This window comes from Gadus morhua, chromosome 8, assembly GCF_902167405.1.
Source record: "Gadus morhua chromosome 8, gadMor3.0, whole genome shotgun sequence".
Lineage (NCBI taxonomy): Eukaryota > Metazoa > Chordata > Actinopteri > Gadiformes > Gadidae > Gadus > Gadus morhua.
Genome location: NC_044055.1, coordinates 5,825,856 through 5,846,647, shown reverse-complemented (window position 1 = coordinate 5,846,647; position 20,792 = coordinate 5,825,856). Strand labels below are relative to the sequence as shown.

Sequence of the window (20,792 nt, the reverse complement as noted above, 5' to 3'; positions counted from 1 at the left end):
TGCCTTCACTGTGTTTGCGTTGTTTGTCGGCTTTAAGATACATCAACCTCTTCCTCATGCCTGAGGTGTGGCGCTATTCTAATTCAGAGTCTCTGTATGTGTCTCTTAATGTGTCTGCCCAATTCAGCGTCTATGCACTGGCTGGCTTAGCTCCAAGCCTACACGAATAGCAAATAAACGTTGCTTCTCACCTGTCCCACTGCCACCTTTATCAGTTTAAACAGTGTTTTACCCCTGGCCTGTGTTTTCTAACCCAACATATTCAACCTTCTTTCCGTGTCCTTGTGTATTCTCTGGCATTCCCCTCTCTAACTCTGTTTTTCAATCTATGTACTCAATTGAACTTAACATGCATGGTAAATGGGCTGCATTTATACAGCGCTTCTCTCAAAGTGCTTTATAATATTGCCTAAAATTCACCCATTCATGCACACATTCACACACCGACGGCGGAGTCGACCATGCAAGGCGACAGCCAGCTCGTCGGGAGCAGTTAGGGTGAGGTGTCTTTCTCAGGGACACCTTGACACTCGTCGAGTGTTCATAGACGCGCTTCTTGTAATGTCCTGGAGTCCTGTGTCCTATCTCTTCCAAGAGTCCGGCTCTCTTTCCAACTCTGCCTCAAAGCTCCATTCAGCCACCCATACTAACCCATGATTTGATATTTAAAGATCAGCCTCATGGTAATTGTTTAAAAGGAGACAAGTTGGTCCCCACACAACTTGCACTTATATCACTACACAGCGTGTTATGGAGATAGATGTGTTAGTATCAGCTACCTGTATTGTTTCTGGCACAGTAAAAAGCACTAAGCAGGCGATCCATATCCTAATGCAATGATGGTGAGCTCACAATGCGGCGTCCAAAGATGTATTCGCTGGATGCTGATTTATTCGGTCATGGAAAAGCATGCTGGCCTTGCTCAGATGGAAGCATGGAAGTATATGCATCTGGGTATTAACGAGGCGATCAATCACACAGCAGTTTAAACATTGTGAAGATATAGGGGGTTGCTGGGATCCACGTGGATAATCAAATAATGTCCCAGTGAGAAATGTACATGACCACTCCGACAATCCATCAACCGTCTCGTTTTGCGGAGCGTACAACGTCGCACACGGCTGACCCCTTTGTTCGTTTTACAGAAAGGCTGGTCGCAGGAAGTAACGATTACAACTCAACGAAATGACTCAACTTGACTCTTGAGTTAATCCAAGGGCACCAGAGGCCATCCTCAGAAATATTTATAGCGCATGTTTTTATTCGTTTTTCCCTACATTTCAGCAATCTACCATCTGTCAGCTTCGACTTGTTTTCCTTGGTGAGTTGCAGCATGCTCCGTGAATTACTTTCATTACTGACTGCAGAGGGAATAATTGCGATTTGGGTGGTGATATTTTCTCTCCAGGACTTCTTAATACCAATGCACACAAGTCATTAGAGGGAAACATATGGTCCTGTTTCAAATGCAGTACTTGCAGGGTGGTAGTTTCCCATTTCGAGACACATTGCATACAGCCATAATAAACAACCTAAGATTACATTGGCAAACACTACAAACACCTATACAAATATATTTGCACTTCCAATGGTTTCAAACCGTGGCTGTACACAGCAAATGTTTTTAAGTATACGTGTACATGTGCTACCTAAGCACCCATTAAAAATAAATGTTATTACAGTGATGGTGTTATAACTGGGATAGCTGCGTCAAATCATCACTCAATGTTTCCCATAATAAGCCCCTGGACACTCGTTGGTACGTTTGAAGCGCTCCCCTTAAACTACATTTCTCTTTGGCTTCTGTATATTTCTCCGGGACTACTTGTTGGCTGCGCGCAACACATTTAAAGTATTTTCTTTTTTTGGTCACGATAAGCCAGTCGTCTGAATGCTGTTGTCCTCCCCTGTTCTTGAGGCCCTTTATATTCTGGTCGTTCACTGGACTTTGTGGTTTTTGTGCCCCCACTGTGCTCGGGGCGCCCCGATGGCTCACGGGGTGGAGCGCGTACCATTAAGGCTCAGTGCTGACCGCTGCGACCCAGTTTGATTCCTGCCGATGGTCCTTTGCTGCCTGTGCTCCCCTCTCTCTTCCGTACCTTCCTGTCTATCTCACTCTATCATAAAGCATAAAAATGCCAAAAAAAAACTGTTTATCCCCCTCCTAGAATGAACCAAGGTCCTTGGAAAATCAGGAGTCCATTGCTCAGACGGTGAGCAGCCCAACTGTTCTACTAATGGCTGTCTTGTACCTCCTCTACTAATGGTCTTTACCAACCTTCTGGTCTAATAATGGCCGTCTTTCTAGCCACCTCCTGGTCTAATAATGGCCGTCATGTGCCACCTTCTGTGCCGTGTTCCAATATCCATGCTATCCGTACTTGCTAGACTAAGTTGGAGTACGTAGGGCGTTCCGATTCAGATCGGGCGAAAATAAGTGAACTGAGAGGACCCGGATGGTGTACTCAAAACGGTAAAATCGCGAAGTGTGTGGCGATGTACACTTTTCGTACTCAACGGCAGCCATCTTAGCTACGTAGCGGAAAAGGGCAGGGCCCGGCTGAGCCAACGTCGGCGCATTTTCCACATAGCCTACATTAATAGTCATTTTGTAGTTTTTATAGCTTTTATAGCTTTTTATAGCTGCTAGGCGTAAAGAGTTCACCGTTCAAAGCGGGATGTTTATTGCGGGGGAGGAGCCGCGGCGGCAGTCGTGATCGTAATTTCCGGCTAGTGCACCACAGAATACGCATGTAACGCTCGTACGCGTCTCATACGCGCGTAAACCAATGGTTCCCTATGGAAAAATTGCCGATTTTATACGCGTGATACGCGGGTAACGCTTTTGGTGTGGCCGTACCTTAAGATTTGGAACAACACTGACATCTAAAAATTAGCGCACTTAATGAGTGAGGATAGTGTACTTTGTTTAAGTGTACTGATGGAAGTATGGATATCGGAACACGGCACTGGTCTTATAATGGCCGTCTTGTGTCAACTCCTGGTCTTATAATGGTCTTGACCCACCTCCTGGTCTAATGATGGCCACTTGTTTCACCTCCTAGTCTAACGATGGTCTTGTTCCTCCTCCTGGTCTTCCAATGTCCGCCCTGTCTCCTGTACCCAAGTCGGTTGTTTTCCCACAATACTGCGGCCAAACCCGTCGTTCAACCTAAACTAGTCTTCCCACATCCCCATCCCCTTCCGGGCTCTGGACCGGCTCCTCATCTCTCCTTACGGTTAACACCACACCATCCAGCACAAGGTCACATCGATTACATCATGTCTCTGTGTATGTTTAACGATGGATCAGATTCCAAACATCAGCTCGTTTCTCCTGCCTTCTCTCCTCGTCGGATCACCACGCCGCATTACCGCCGGCTGGGGGAGGGCGTACTCGCGCTCGGCCTCCTGTTGCTCACAACGCAATGCAGAACTCAGCTCCATGGCCCCCATATGTGCCAATATCTGACCGGCCGTTGATCGACCCTGGCTCCTACCCGGAAGAACCTTCCACCTGCTCCTCTCCAGAAGAATATTCCTAAAATAATCCTTTCTTTTCATGTGTAGAACATTAATGTGCTCGGAGGGTTGGGGAGAGGTTCTTCATACGCTGGTTGTCGAGAACGTGAACAGCAGAACCTGAAAGGGGATCTGGAATCAAACCCATTTCCTGTGCGACCACCGTAGTCAGTCAGATCCATAGTCAGATCAACATGGCCGTTGGGGGGGGGGGGGGGGGAGTCGAGGCAGCCCCCATGAATCTTTAATTACCTTTTCTATACTTAGGCCTTCTGAGGGTCTCAGATTTCTGACATTTAGCTGAAATGTGCCCTTTGTTCATTACGCCGATAAGACAAGGTCAGATGACTGATACACACTACCAAATCCAACACCTGCTTTTCGATGCAAGGTATTTATTTATGCTATACTACAATTCTAACGATTTAACCAAAGATTCGGTAATATTCCTTACAAAAATTTTATTTGTAATGCAAAGTTTGAAAAGCCACAACTGGTTATTTTCATTTATTTATGTTAACTATATCTCCCTCAGAAGATAAACCAATTAATGGATGAGCAATTATTCCAAGTAATTTGCCTCTCAATTTCACTTGTGCTACTTCCCAAATAGATTGTGCAGCAAGCACATCTCCCGGCTATGCTTTCATCACTCAAATCAATGTCCCGTTTCATCGGAATACAATCCTCATCCGTCTCTGTGGGGGAACGATTGAATTCTCTTCAAATCTTGCTGACATCATTTATTTTGGTCTTGGGTCAGGATGTGTATTAAAAACCGATAGCACCTGAATAATGTAAAGCTAAGGAAAACAACGATTGTCAAACAAAATAAGGAATTTATAAAGAATATTTAATTCTATGATATTCACTTGACTTAAACCAATAACAGATTTGTGGCAATCAAGGCAGCCCTCTGAGAATATTGCAGCATGAATAAAGACAATATATTCAAGTCTCCACTTGCATTACAATCAGCATATGCTTGTTACATAATGCATGCCATTAGCAGAGATTTAGTTGTGCCATATGGCACTTCAGTAGTTCCGATTCCAATTGAGAGAGAGTTTCAGAAGGGTTATTCAATATTAAGCTGAAACCAAATAATTATATGAACAGAGTAGAAGGAAACCTGCTTTTGTCGTATGCATCCAAAGAGGGATGAAACACTTGGCCACATCGTTGTAGAAACAACGTGTGCAGCTGCAGGATTTTAAACCGCAGTATAACCATGAATAAAATCACTGCATTGGAGAGTAGTAGTGATTTCGGTAGCCATGTAATCGGGATGGCGTTGGGGGAGCTGTGGGGGCATACTCACGGTCGTAAAGTTTTCCGGCCCGCACTCCCGTCCTCTGTATCTGCAGTCCAGCAGCATCTCGTCGATGCTGTGACTGGTCCTCTGCACAAACTCCAGCATGTTAAAGGTCTTGCTCGGGAAGAACTTGCTGTTGTCCGTGGGCTGGCCCAGCACCGCCATGAAGTCGTCAAAGTCGCCCTGCTCCACGCCCAGCATGCCGGCCATCCAGAAGATGTCGTTCTTCCGGATCTGGGACTTTCGGTAGCTGTTGTAGTTGCACATGGTAATGGCCGGGAAGTACATGACGGGGACGTCCATCTCGTCCAGGATGGTGACGTGGGGATACTGGTAGAACTCGATCACGCGGCCCGCAACCTGGTACAGGAAGCAGGAGAGCGAGGAGCTGAACGCTGCCGCCCACAGGAGCCGGCGGAACGTGACCCCGCCGGGCAGGAAGATGTGGCTGAGGCCGTGGAGGGTGCAGTTGGCGCCGAACACGGTGATGTCGGAGGGCGGGCGCTCTTCTTCCTCCTCGGGAGCTCCCATTCTCTCTCCGGGGGCAAGCGGCAACGGATCCTGAGAAAATGGGTCCTGGTGCTCGAGGCGGAGGACTCTCGCTGTACTTTGAGGGGGAGCTGCACTGATGGTGGACGGGGGCGTTCGACACAACTTAAAAGGACGTCGCAAGGAGGATCCGGGAGGGGTCTGGTTTCGGCCACACCCCAGGGCAGAGGCGCAAGGGGGGGAGGGAAGGAAATGTAGAGGTAGACCAATCCTGAGTCAGATCTTACAGAGCCCACTGGAGCCCGGAGATTGGGTTTCGCTGTGATGGGAGAGTAGGTCCCAACGAGGCCAAGGGGGAGAGCTCCATCCGAATGGTCAAGGCGAGGCAGTGAAGACGCAGTGTCTTCAATCCACTGACCTCTAATTTGTAATGTTCATTTTGCTTCTCCAGGGACGATTGTGGAACGCACGCTATTTTAATTTGCGTCTCTTCAGTAACAAACACAGACTCACACACATTACTACCGCTGTGGTAATGGTAGGTTACCGTTCACTGGAATTGAGGTGTAAGTGCTTTGTCTTAAAATCAATTGAATGCTAACCAGATCATATTCTTTTTCATTGGCAAATTACATTTTATAAGCTGTCAAAAGGCCATTATTCACAATATACTCCTTTAATAGATGATAGCCAAGAGTATGTGGATCAGAAGCCTTGTGTAGAAACATGTTCCACAACATGCTTTTCAAAGTCCATGACCTTAATGGGGTTAGGATGCTTAATGATAGAGTATCTGGGGAAATAGGAGGATCGGATTGCCAGAGTTTTCATCCCTCCCATGTTATTTTCTGCTAATGCCTGTTATTGTGTGTTTACCCACAAGGTCAATAGAGCGGTGCGCCAATATTCCTGGGCAGAGTTGGTATTTACTTGTGGTGAGATAATTTAAAGGCAACCAAATGGATAGACAAAGCACGATGTGTAGAAAAAAAGGAAAGCACTTGCAGGGTTTTCTTGAGACACTACGACACACTTTCACTGAAACCATCAATAAGTTGAATCAGTCAATCAGCACAGTTGTTTGCATTTTCGCCTAAAAACACTGCTTGTCATAATTTCCATAATTATTCTTAACATTGATTCAGACTACATTTTCTGTTATATTAACCTCTTCAACCCAAAATGACCCGTATTTGGATAAATCCCCTCCTAATTGTGAACACGTTTTAAGGCTTTTAAACTTATGTTAGAAAGCAGTCTTGTGGCACACCCCTAGAAAGATTAGATTCTGACATTTGAGTCTGTCCTAATTATTGTTAGCTAAACCGAAGACCATTCCAACCCCAAAAAAAAAAAAAAGAAGTTTGTATAATTGCACTCTGTAAAAAATAAATACTCAAGAACAACATAACTTTCCCTTTTTACATCCGAAAACTATGTCTTACCTTTGTTGTTTTTGTGTTTAATCACATAAAACCACCATTAATGGATAATCCAGTTTCTGGGCCCCATTTAGAAATTAAACATGGTGTTTACAATCAATTTATCGTAGCCATCTGGTGGCTGTTTGGTGCAATGTGTTTGTTGGGCTTGCAGTCATTCAATTATATTCACCCTGATCTTGCAACAGATGTCAAGTGTCGGTATTGTGCAATGTGTTCTGAAGATGCATACCTGTTTGTGGCTTATCAAGTTTATTGTTATTTCGCATTGGTTTGCATTGGATTTATTGATTTATTTTGATATTTTGCATGAAACTACCTCTACTAAAACCTCTATCTTTGCTCTACTTCCCTTTATTGGCATTAAATATTGTCCCAGGTACTTATACTATAGGGCTACAGACTGATAATGCACTAGGTGGTATTTGATCTAAAATATTACATTTATGTCTGGTGGAAATTCAATCTTCCACTTACTTTGTGTGCCAGCTGCAATTTTTCTAACCAAGTAGCTTTTTCACTTGCACAAAATCTCACAGGTGTTATCCATTTTTAAGAAGATAACTTGTAATGGTCCATTCCGTTGTGCAGATATACTCATACACTTTGGGTGTTATTTTAAAAAAAAAATAACAGAAAAAATAGGCCTAGTGATAAAGCGGTTAAGGTCCTAGGGGGATACTCAATAAACAGTGGAGCTCCAGCACACGCGCTAAGGTCCAGCGGTTGCCTCAACAACACCACAAAAACAAAATCAGCATTTCACAACCCATCCTCTTACTCTGCCTGAGAACCTTCTCCACCTCCCTGCTACAGTATGGGGAAGGAAGAGGTGCATTCCAACGTGTTTAGACTACTGATACGACTGATATAAAAAATCCTTCTTGTCATCTGCCCCCTTTTACATTACACTGGCTCGTGAGGGGAGAATGTCAGGGCCGGCCTTCTGGAGCCACCAGAGCACATGCTATGGGTGGTTACACGGATGCCAAAAGGTCATTTAAACAGCGAGAGGATGGTTCAGACTGTGGAACAATTATGTTTAGGGTAAACAGAAACCTTTTGCCTCGGATGAAAGCAAGTAGAAAAGAAAAATATGTACATTCCAGTTGTCTACTTTGAGACACTTTATGGAGGAAAAATAAAACTCTTTTTGCATAGTTCTGTTTGAGGAAGGTCCGAGCGCTGGGTGTAACACAACATAGAAACCTCAGAGCTGGAAACGTTTGCTTAGGAAATCTTTCTTGGCACATAATGGTTTTCGGCGGTTGGGGTTAAACGCCAGTCTCTCCGAGGCACTCCCTCCCTAATCTACTCAGAGAGATGACCTCTAATGCTTTTCTTATATTCCGAGTGGAAACGACTATAAACTGCAAATGTTTCCAAACACATCCAACTTCTTTTAAAGATATACACAAGGTGAATCAATTATCTGATTTAGAACAGCCCAAAACAAACAAATACTAATACTATTTGTTGCCAACTGAATACCACTGTTGTACTTGAATTTGACACTGAAGCGGACCCTAATTGTTTCAAATGTCAGGTCATATGTTTCATTAAAAGACATCACGGCCAACGCTGACTTGGTGGTCTAGAATTGGTGGTCTTGAAACATCAGTTGTGATCACACAGCTTATTTACCATTAAGAGAAAAGTGTTTTCTCTTTATAAAGGACAACGGGAACCTAGTACTAGGACAATACATTTGACTGGAACAAACTGGTCTCTGGCAGACAACACTGTCTCTGGCAGACAACACTGATACCAAGATACCAGAGACGAAGGAATTGGTCAAAATATTGCTGTACAAATTGCATGAATCAGTAGTAGTATGAATCAAAATGTATAAGGTATGCAAAAAATATTGATAGTGTAGAGAGACACACGATCGCTACAATATGATTGGAGAGAATGATTATTAATTTACAAATTAACAAATTTGAAAAGGCAAGAGAGGGATAAGATCATATATTGCTGCTCTGAGACTCTACTAATGTCACTTGTCAATCAATGTCATCATTAACGATAATAACCAATTTTGACTACTTCCGACTATAAGCATCTTCTAGACTTGATGTACTATACAATATTCCAACGCAGAGATTAGCACACGACTTATTTGACAAATTATGTCTTAAGAGTAAAACAAGAAGGGTAAGAAAAGGGTCAACGTTAAACAGACAGATAAGGAAGACTGAGTCTTCCACAAAGGACGTGTATTGATTTGGTTCAATGATGCAGTACCCATGATGGTTGGGACCTGTTGCCGTGCCAAACAGTAATGGCAGAACCCCCTCCACCACATTATGTAATGTTCAAATCCATACTGGGGGACCAAGTCGTCCGCCACAAGCACAGAGATTTCATAAGCTGCCAAAGTAATCACAATGAGTACAAAGTCCTCACTGTGATTACTTCAAAGCTCCCTGTTAAAAACACACTTCAGTCCATCCAGAAGAGCAATTAGCTGTATGCGGCTTTATGGAGCATGAAAGGTGACTTTCTCCCCCAAAATCTCTTTTATGGAAAGTTTATTTGAATGTTAATAACTAAATCCCTTCTCAAGTAGCACTTTTGAGTTATCAGTGTCGCTTTGTGATAGTAAACATATAGCACCCTCCACAAAGCCCCCCCCCCCCCCCCTCACACACACACACACACACACACACACACACACACACACACACACACACACACACACACACACACACACACACAGACACAAAAATATAATACGATTTAAAAAAAACGTTAGGGAATATGTCAGGCAGGCCTCGTAGCAATTTTCCAGGTAGCGATTCTTGATCTGAGGCTATTCTGAACCCGATTTCACATGTGTTGCGGTAACGACCCCAGACAATATTGGATAGTTCAATCAATACTGTGAAAATGAACAATCTTCTCCTACGATTAACGGCATAAGGGCCTAGTTTCTATGCATGTCATGTATTGAGTTAAATGGGTTTGTGGCTGGTTTGAGCCTTCTCAGCTCTATCAAGACAGTTTAATATTATTCACAGCATGGCATAGCACTGAGCCAGTATTGCCATGTAATAAATTACCTTAACTTCTATACATTTATAAGTCTAGATAGTATATACGGTTTGGTTCTTCATTAAAATAAATAAGATGATATTTACAATCCTCTTGTCTAACATGGGTTGAAAGTGTAAGCATGCAAAGGTGATCCTAGTAAGGCCTTGTTTTAGTGAGGTTTCAAAAATGAATGGTGGCCCTTATATATAATGTTTCAATTATGACTTAATGACGATAATAGTTCCCTTAGATACATTTTTATGTAGAGGTTTGATTAGATAGTGTCCCACACCGTTTGTAATGAAGAAACATGATCAGTCATCCAAACTGGCATTATAAAATCCTTGGTAACCTTTTGGCACTACTAAATGTCATCATACAATCTCCAATGTTGACTTTGATTTAAATTCATTCTTCTAGTCTTTTGGCATTATTACAAATATTTTACTACTCCCGCGTAAACTTTGAATACCAATATGTTGTTTTGGTTCTGTTCCAGGTTATCGTTACAATCCAAAGCCTGGAGTTCAAGAAATAGCTTAAAGTAGGCTAGTGATCTGAGGACCAGAAACTATACTTGTAGCACCAAAATGTTACTATTATTCACTGTTACATACTGCTTATACTACCAATACCACCCCTAGAACAAGAACAGCAAAAAAGAAATGTGAAATCTAAAATGAAAGTGAAACCAAAATGGATACAACTGAGGAATACCGCCTGAATCTGGTCTGACCCCACAGGTAGAAGTGAAAGAGAGTGCTGTCAAGTTCCGACAGCCATTTCAATCTCTACCACAGTATCAGGGTCATTAAAAACAATTATATTCCGGCAGGTTCTCCCCGCACTTGTTAGCTCAAATTAGGCAAAATGGATTGGCAATGAAAGGCAACGCTACTTGTTAATAAATTAGGCTTCATCTCGTTTGTGCAAAATTGTCCAACTTGTATTCAAACCTATAAATGAGAATTATTGACTCCCTTTACCAGTAAGCCTCGTGGCTATTCATTATGGAGGAGAGATGTACAGTGTAAATGTACATTAATAAATAAACAGCTTGATTGCTTTGAGTATGTCTCTAAGAAATATGTTTTGAAGAGGCAGCAGAAGAGCTGCGGTCTACTGGAACACATCCATCCCTCCACATTACACCTTGCAGAGGGATATCAGCCTTAAGGCTTGAGTTAACTAATTAGGGCCATAATGGCCGTGTAAAAGGCATGAGGAAGGCAATTACAACAGGCTAGTAAACATCTTCTCGGCTCCGACCTGCGGCCTTAATCCAGGGGAACATTTGGACAAGCATCACCTGGCCTCACCTTTCACAGGATTAACTAAAGGGAGCATTTCTGCTGGTTAACCAACCCGACACCAAACGGCTTACACACATGAGTCGTTTCAGGACCGGAGAGACGTCAGCCAATGCCTAATTTAAATCCAATCGCCCGCCATGGATGAACCATGTGACCATGGATGAACCATGTGACCATAGATGACCTATTTAATCATGGATGAACCATGTGACCATGGATGACCTATTGGACCATGGATGAACCATGTGACTATGGATGACCTATTGGACCACGGATGAACCATGTGACCATGGATGAACCATGTGACCATGGATGAACCATGTGACCATGGATGACCTATTGGACCATGGATGAACCATGTGACCATGGATGAACCATGTGACCATGGATGAACCAAGTGTCCATGCATACTGGGTAAAAAAAGTGTGAACGCCAGAATGCAAGGACAAACCGGTTATTGTTTGGATAGGGCTCAGTCATCGACCCAGGTGTCGTCCACGTCCCCTGTTCCCTGGTCCTAGCCCTGGAGGTCAGCCTCCCCTCCCTGGTCCTCCCTGCTCCCTGCAGAGCGGCTCGAGGTTAACTAGCCAACGCCACAGGGCCACTCCGTACATGTCCTTATATTCTCAGCGATGGCATCCAGACACTGTGCCCCGCGGGGACACCCTAGCTTCTGTTTGGTGTCTCTTCATAACGCGCGTCTGTGAAGCCTTCCCTTAAGCGCTTCAACATCATAGTTCTGCTTTTCACACACAGAGCTAAATGACTGGTATCTGATGCCCCTACACTCACACACACACACACACACACACACACACACACACACACACACACACACACACACACACACAAACACACACACAAACACACGGCTACAATACTGGCTGAGTATTGTGTCCATTCCGCCTTTTGATTGACAAAGAGAGAACATAAAAAGGGACTGGTTATTGTTGTGTTATGTTACGTCAACATCCGGATTTCACAGCATATTAAAAAAATACTTTGAGTCCACACCTGAATTTACAAAGGTAGGCAGCAGATGGCAATGTTTATTTAACCAGTGAGTGTGTGGACACAGTGGCCAGTCCACGGCCTGTTATAACAGGGGGATTTGCACAGATCTCTTTAATGACTTGCTAATGAGCTTGACACGCATCCATTGGACTTGACTGTGAGTCAGCTGCAGAAGCAAATGCAGCTTGACTTTGATTCGTCTGATTTTTTTTTTACTATATATGCCTGAGTGATTCAGAACTGCCTGTCTACTATCTTGAACATGATATCATTCACACAAATTGCCCAGACAATATTTTAAAAAGTCAATGGATCTTTTGGATCTAGGCAAGAAAAGATAATGAAAACACACACACACACACACACACACACACACACACACACACACAAACACACTAATTAAAACACTGATACTCACCCCCTCATCTCAGTGCTCAATAAAAGCCTGATTATTCTTCTGCATGCTGCACTCATTTTAACATACACCCACACACGTGAAAACAACACACACAAACACACACACGCACAAACACACACACACACACAGACGCACAGTTTGGGAAAACCACTGAAGAAACCACTATGTATTCCGACATGCAATTGCTTTCACTACAAATGATTCTGCTATAGCATACGAAAGTGAGATATCTGAGCCAAGGATCTGCAAATGTCAGCAAATACAATTGTGGAAATGACGTCCCTGGTAACAAAGCGGAGAATCCCGCTAGCTCTGCCAAGGAGGTTAAGCATTGAAGCCCCCACGTTTGTTTGTCTGACTGGGAACAATACATCTCAGAAAATTATGGGATGTTATCGCATATTTAGACTGGCACAATGTTGGTCTATCTTTTGTCCCGTTTCTGATCCAGATTACCAACAAGCCAAAGGCACAAAAGCCGTCGTGTTCATAAATATCTACGATCAAAAACAACCAGAGGTGTACAGGCTTTGGAGTCTGGCCGAATATAAACAACACAACATCCTGTAACCACAGGATGAGACTGACAGCTTTCAGGTCGTCTTTGTTTGCTTTAGTGGAGCTCTGCGCCCTGCAGTGGGCTTAAGGAATGCAGTGCGACTCATATCAGTTCTCAAGTCTCTTTGGAGTCATTTCACCTTCATCTATAGACGCATCTGGTAGGGAATACTTTTATTTAAAAAAACAAAAAACGATTGATGTTTACAAAGAAGATTAAAAACACGTTGTGCTCTGTCCGTACATTCAAGCCTTCCAATTCCACTTACATTTTGTATTCACTTCAAGTATCTTAAGTGATGAAAATACTAACAATGAAGCTAGCCGCACTATAGCCTAGCAGCAAGCAAATGTGAAAAGACAACAACCTAACTATGGTGTAACGACCCAACGAAAAAACCAATACCAACAATATCCTGGGTTTAACGGAACAACAAGGAAACGCTAGCTGCCAACAGCTCCTAGCTACCTTTAAACATTAGTTTTGCTTTGCAACCCTCACTTTGATTCTATATGGTCTTAGGCCAAAACGTTCACAGAATTCCATTGCTCCGACAAAATCCTCCTCACAACATCAGAGGAGTTCCTGTGAGATGAGTGGGCGGGTTTCAGCAGAGACATGAATGTACTTCAGGGAGAATTCACTCTGTCGTGTGGTGGCGGTGTAGTGTGGTGGCGGTGCTTGGCATGTGTGTGTGAGACGAACAACACATATACATACACACAAATATATTTGTGTATATGTACTGTATATGTGTTGTTCCTCTCATATATATGTATATATATATACACACACAAATATACGTGTATAAATATATATATCTGTGTATAAAAATATCTATGCAAATATTTATAAATATATATATATTTATATTTATATATATTATTATTTTTTCAAAAAAATATATTCAAATGGTCAACAATTGGTCAATAATACTCAAATGGACTCCAAATGTAAACCAAAATCTTGCCCCATTGCCTAATGATTCTGAATTCATATGCAGATATCTGTTGATAGAGATAAGTGGAGCAGGTTGCTAGGGGAATGTGTAGCTGAGCATATCCACCAGCGGGCGTTGTAGCGCTGCGTCACTTGATTTAAAAAGCTAAGAATTCCTCAGCATCTCTCCCGACACTGCACTCTCACGGAGGCGGGAGATGTCACAGAGCACATGCGTGAGATTGGCTAAACACCGGGCAGCGCTCAGGCAGCCTTTCAGACACACATGGAGATCGAAGCACAACAGAACTGTCATGGTCGGTCCGAAATGAAGTAATCTGAAAAACAAATCTTTGAAAATACCTGGGCATTTGTCGCATTCACAGCTTATAAGGTCCGCTCACTACTGGTATATCGCAACCATATATATGTATATATATTTATATAAATCTATATACACACACACACACACACACACACACACACACACACACAGACACACACACACAGACACACACACACATCGAATAATAGAATTTCAGTCAAACCGACCAACTGTATGGTAAATCGAAACGCCAAACACAGCCGCGTCGACCTCGGGATTCCTGGCACTGGGAGAAATTCCTGTTTCATTAGAATTTCCCATTTACTCCGGTGAGAGATTACAGCGGGCCCTGCTACCTCCGAGAGCCTCTGGTAGCCGCAGATGGAAGTGGCACAGAACTAAGCTTTTCCACTCTGTACTCCCAAGCCTCCGTGACCAAAACCACACAGAGAGGCGAACGGGCCTGTCCACCTCCGATAAACCCTCCCCTGGCTCGACCTGAGGCTGCTGGGGAAACCAGATTTGCCTTCTACCGGCCTTTCTCTCCTGAACTTGCTGTGCAGCCCGCCCTGGTCCTCTGAGGGGGGGGGTGTGTGGCTGGTAACTGGAAGGTTGCTAGTTCGATCCCCGGCTCCTCCTATGTCAAGGTGTCCCTGAGCAAGACGCCTCACCCTAACGGCTTCTGATGAGCTGGCTGTCGCCCTGCGTGATTGACGCCACCGTCGGCGTGTGAACGCTGCATGACTGGTTGAATGTCAGACCATACTGTAGCTCTTTGAGCGGCCACTGTTTGGAAAAGCGCGGCAGAAATGCAGTCCATTTACCGTGCGGGTTCAGATTGACAAGGCCGGCATCATGAGGCCAGCGATGGGGGTCGGAGGTCGGGGGCAGGGTCTAACCCTTGAGGTGGAGACATTCGACCTCGATGGCCTCCGTGGGAGGTCAGGTCGTGTACGTGTGCGAGCGACAGGTGTCAGTCCACGCGTAGCTGATCAATGGCAATTTGCGAATACACCGGCAACCATGGCAACGAGGTTGACACGACAACAGGGGAGAGAGGGGGAGACGGGATCAGGAGCCCTCAGATACGATGGATCCATCCAAGTGCCATTTATGACGGATGGGAGGCAGCAGGCTTGGTTTCAGGGCTGCGGCGTTTAATTTGTGGAGCATCATTAGCTGAAGATGGCATCCTGCTTGGAGCTCTGGGGCGGAGAGGAGATTGGGGGGGGGGGGGGAATCGAATATATGTGCAGGGTGCCTTCTCATCCATCTAGCTGCAGTTGCAACGCAAGGATAGATAGAGGGAGGGAGGGAGGGAGCGAGGGAGAGATAGAGAATGAGCGAGAGAGGGTGAGAGAGAGATAGATAGATGGATAGATGGATGGATGGATGGATGGATGGATGGATGGATGGATGGATGGAGGGAGGGAGGGAGGGAGGGAGGGAGGGAGGGAGAGAGAAGGAGAGAGAGAGGGCAATGGCGAGAAAGAGATTACCAGAGTTACGCATGCTTCACAAGCGCATTCGTCACAACGGGAAACAAAAGCGCGGAGGACTGCGCACGTAGCGGCGGTTGGCAGTCAATGAATTAATATTCTTCTTCAGAACACGGAGGAACCGCCTGGCGAGGTTAAAAAAAGGCATTCATCACACACCATACGTCGTTATCCTCCCCTCTGTGTGTGCGTGCGTGCGCGCGTGCGTGCGTGCGTGCGTGCGTGCGTGTGTAAGACGGTGGTGTCTCCCTGGCTGTCAGTCGCGGTAGAGGCGATGCATACAGCGACAGTGTAAACAACTGTAGCTGTATCGGGCTCGGTGACGCAGGGCACAGAGACACCGCTGTGGACGGTCGGGTGGACACTCACCGAATACACACACATGCCTTTTTGCCCTTAATATGCAGTTATACACAGATTTCTTCAAATGGGGATCTTTACATACATCTGAAAATATGAATGTTTTAAACGTGTGTGCTTGAGTTCAATCCAATCCATGTGTAGCAAAACTATGAATCATGGTCCATACACCATCCCTGACGCACTGAAGGAGGGGGGCCACGGCATACACGTTTCAACACAGGATGTGTCAAACCCAGGTGGAAATCAGAATCAGGTTGATGAGGGGTTAAACGTTCTCGTCTCTGGAGTCCTGGAGCTGTATGGAGGCACGCCGCTGAGCGTGGGAGAACGTGCGTCTTCCTACTGTACGACACTCATAGGAGGAAATGTCTCTGCTTCTCCCCCACTCCCCCCACAAATCAATAGAGAGGGGAGGGAGGGGGGAGGGCAGCAGCCTGGGGGAGAACCAGCACTCGGCCCGCTGAACACACGTCTGCATCCTGACTGCTTGTGAGCGGAGAGACCAACGTAAAGTCTACTCGCCACACGGGATATAGCAGCCATGTAGGCACAAATTATAAAGACACACACACACACACACACACACACGTGAGGCCAGGATGACACATTGTGCTCTACCAAGCACATGTACGCAAAGGACTGAATTAAATAAGTAATTCTTTAGTGGCTTAATCAAAGTACGACACGTCATGTCTTTTACAACAAAAAGACGATGAATACACCACGTAGACAGGGAACAAAATATGATTGCATCATAATAACTAGCTTCAGTAGCACATGCTAATTCACAACATAGGCGAAAGCGGCGACGAAACGATTTGGATCTTATTTAAAAAATAACGAGGGGATAAAACAAAAGCTGCACTCTGGATCTCTCCCCCTGCACCGTTCTGCCCGGCAGCGCCTCCGAGTCCACTGCGCATGTCCACACGGGAGATTTATACTTATTTTTTAATCAAGAAGAGCTGATGAGGCGCTCGGCTGAATAATGCATGTGTGACACCCGTGTCACTCGGCCCGGCCCGCTGTCACGGTGATGGTCGGGTTGTAAAAACCCTATTGGGGCTATTTATAGGCACACCCACTTCTAGGCAGGCACACACGCACACGCAAACACACGCACACACAGACACGCACGGCCAGCCGAGGGCTGGAGATTTAAGGCGGCATAGTGCAGGAACCTTTAGAGGAGATTTACCGTGATTATTTTCAGACGATTTCCTCTGCAGCAAAGTGGAAGAGAGAATAGGGGGGGGCGGAGTTTTTGCTGAGTCAGACAAATTAAATGTAAATGGGAAATATTGCGAGAGAGGGCTAAGGGTAGTAAAGGCGGATGGATAATCTATAAGGTCCTGGTGATACACAGGGGACGGGGAGGGGAGGCACAACATGTGATCACAGACAATAAGCCGCTTCAGACTGGATTCCAGAGTGGCTCATGCCACCTGCAGACTTCACCTTTTAACTTGGATATCTGAAGTGGTGTCGCGATGACACTTGATAATGATGTACCCCCCGCTGGGCAATAACGCACATCATGAGGGTCTGCACTGATCAAACGTTGCTGAATGAAGCCACTGTAAACACAAAGCAAACATCCACACGCATGGACGCACACTTACACACTTACACACACACACGCACGCGCGCACGGGCACGGGTGCTCACACACACACACACGGACACACACACGGGCGCACACACACACACACACACACACACATTAGCATTACAATGATGTTTTTCCATTTTGGAAATAATTCTCCATAAACTGAATGATTTGGTTATTAATGAACCCAAAAATTAAACTAGATACGCAGACAATTATGAAGATCAAGAAAGACACAATTTTAGTCCTCGGTTTGTCTTTCTTGGCACGCTTTCCACAACTTGCAATCACTCGTGAAGTTTAAACCATCATTTTTAAATTCCCAAAGCAGCTATATAATGAGTTTTTAATCTTAGCATCATTATTCGGACACTTTAATACCAGAAGTGCTAACAATAAAGTCCTATAATATTAAAACAGTTTATTTCCTACCTAAAACGCCCAAATGAATTGTCTCAAAACACGGCTAAAACTGCCTAATGGAATTGAAAGAGTGATTGTCCACCTGATTAAATCTCGCAGGGGGGCCGTCCATCTACATACATTGCTCCACTAAACTAAGCCAAATTAATTACCCTGATTCAGTGAGCAAAGCCCAGGTAGTGGACTCTAATGCCTATTCGTGTTTTCTGTGTCTCCATGTACATCCCATTAACTATCGTTTAGCCGTCCATTAGGGGGTCAAATTAGTCATTTCTGCAGATATTCTTCCTGTTTTGAAATGTTAAATGACTAAACCCAGCTCTATCAGTAAAATAAACAGACCGATCCCAAAATCCAGGTCCCTAGCATTATGAATCATCCAGACAGATTTGGCTAAGTAATTGTTTTTGATACATGTAATCCCTGAATTAAACGCCATAATCTTGTTGGCCAATCATAGATGAGTCAGAATGTCTCCCATCATCGGTTTGGAACACAAAATCAGAGCTTAAAGGGGACATATTATGAAAACAACACTTTTCCTGGGATTTGGGGTGTTGTTTTGGGTCTTTGGTGCTCCCACACGCATACAAACTGTTGTGTAAAGAATATAGCTGTGCTATATGTATGTTGTAGCACGGACCCATTTAGAGGGGACACAGGGAACTTCCGGAGTTCAAGAGTAAACACGTTGAATGCAGCGTGTACATGAGGTAGAATGCAGTGATCTATGAAAGGGCATGCTTAAATCGCCGAAGTCAACAGCCGGGTGAGAGCGTGGAATCTTTTATCACAGCGGTGCACACGCTTGCAGAACATTGTCAGTTCGGGGCTCTGAGGGAAGAGCCGATAAGGGATCGAATAGTGGTCGGCATACTAGATGCTAAGCTATCGGAGAGTCTACAGCTAGACGCAGAACTGACATTAGCTAAGGCAATGACAAAAGTCAGACAAAGTGCAGCAGTAAAAAAACAACAGCCCGTGCTGAGAGGAGTAGAGTCTTTAGCAGGGCATGTTGAAGCGTTACACAAAAAACACATCAAAGGGCATAAAGGATTTCATGACACAGCGGATAGCCAGCCCACAGAATGTGGCAACTGTGGCTATGCCAAGAGACACCTCTGGAAAGATTGCCCTGCCCGTAATGAGGAATGTAGGAAGTGCCATAAAAAAGGACATTTCGCTAAAAAATGCAGGTAAGCCAAGAGTGTGCATGGCATTACACAGGGGCACACTAGTTCGGAAGACGAGGAGTTTGTGTTCTTGGGAGAAACGCGCTCGGGTGAAGAGGAAGAATGGTTGGGAGTGCTGCAGCTGAACGGTGAGGAGACTGCATTTAAACTAGATACAGGAGTTGCAGTTACTGCAATTCCGAGCAGTACTTATTCCAGTAAAATACATGGAACCCTCAGCAGCCTAGTAAGGTATTGTATGGACCAGGGCATCACTGACTGGACGTTAAAGGATGTTTTGAAGGGTACCTGACCGGTAAAGAGAAGGCAACTAAACAACAAGTGTATGTTGTTGATGAACTGACAAAGCCTCTTTTAGGTCTCCCAACGATTATGGCTCTCAAGCTAGTGAAGCGTGTCCCCACAGTGGAGGTGCAACAGGAGGATTTCAAAGCTCAGTTCCCCCCTGTATTCTCGGGTCTGGGAAAAGTAAAGGAGCCCTTCACGATTGCATTGGAGCCGGATGCTGTCCCATACGCCCTGTCTTCTCCACGGCGTGTGCATCTCCCACTGATAAGGTGAGAACAGAGCTTGACCGTTTGCAAAGTATTGGGGTGGTTTCCAAAGTGACACAACCTACACCATGGTGTGCTGGCCTCGTCGTCGTACCCAAGCCCAATGGAAAAATACGGCTGTGCGTGGGTTCTGAGAGAGAGACACATTCTCCCAGCCGTAGATCATACTCTGGGAATGCTCGCTGGGGCGAAAATCTTCTCAAAGCTGGATGCCACGTCGGGCTTCTGGCAGATCCCATTGTCAGATGAAACCAAGCTGCTGACGACTTTCATTACCCCGTTCGGGCGGTAATTCAATAGGCTACCGTTTGGAATCAGATCGGCGCCCGAACACTTTCAGCGTCGCATGTTTCAGATGCTGGAAGGATGCGCAGGTGCAGTGTGTCACGCAGATGACATACTTGTGTATGGCGAGAACGAGACCCAGATCCTTTCAAAGGCTTAAAGCAGAACTGAGTTCCACACAGGTGTTGGCTGCATACTCACCGACAGCTGAAACGTGCGTGTCGGCAGACGCCTCATCGTTTGGACTAGGGGGTGTCCTAACTCAACAGCAGCCAGATGGAACATGGAGACCAATTGTGTTCATCTCGAGAGGTATGTCCGATACCAAAAAACAGAATGCACAAATAGAGAAAGAAGCTCTGGCAGCTACGTGGGCACGTGAGCGTCTGTCCCCCTATCTCCTGGGACTGAAATTCAGATTAGAGAAAGACCACCAGTCAATAGTGCCATTGCTAAGCACCAAGAATCTCGACGAACTTCCCCCGAGAGTG

At 44.9% G+C, this 20,792-nt stretch overlaps 1 protein-coding gene across 2 annotated transcripts in view; it reads right to left on the bottom strand.

Annotated features, from left to right (window-relative positions):
- Positions 1 to 20,792, bottom strand: part of asic1c (acid-sensing (proton-gated) ion channel 1c) — a 71,891-nt gene that overhangs the window by 23,582 nt on the left and 27,517 nt on the right. Inside the window, exon 1 of one of the 2 annotated variants that reach the window (XM_030362784.1) lies at positions 4,844 to 5,495. The exons of the other annotated variant lie outside the window; for it this stretch is intronic. Within the exon in view, the coding sequence (XP_030218644.1) occupies positions 4,844 to 5,368 (525 nt within the window). The 5' untranslated portion in view covers positions 5,369 to 5,495. Of the gene's footprint in view, positions 1 to 4,843; positions 5,496 to 20,792 lie in introns of those variants that run through there. 2 annotated transcript variants of the gene reach the window in all.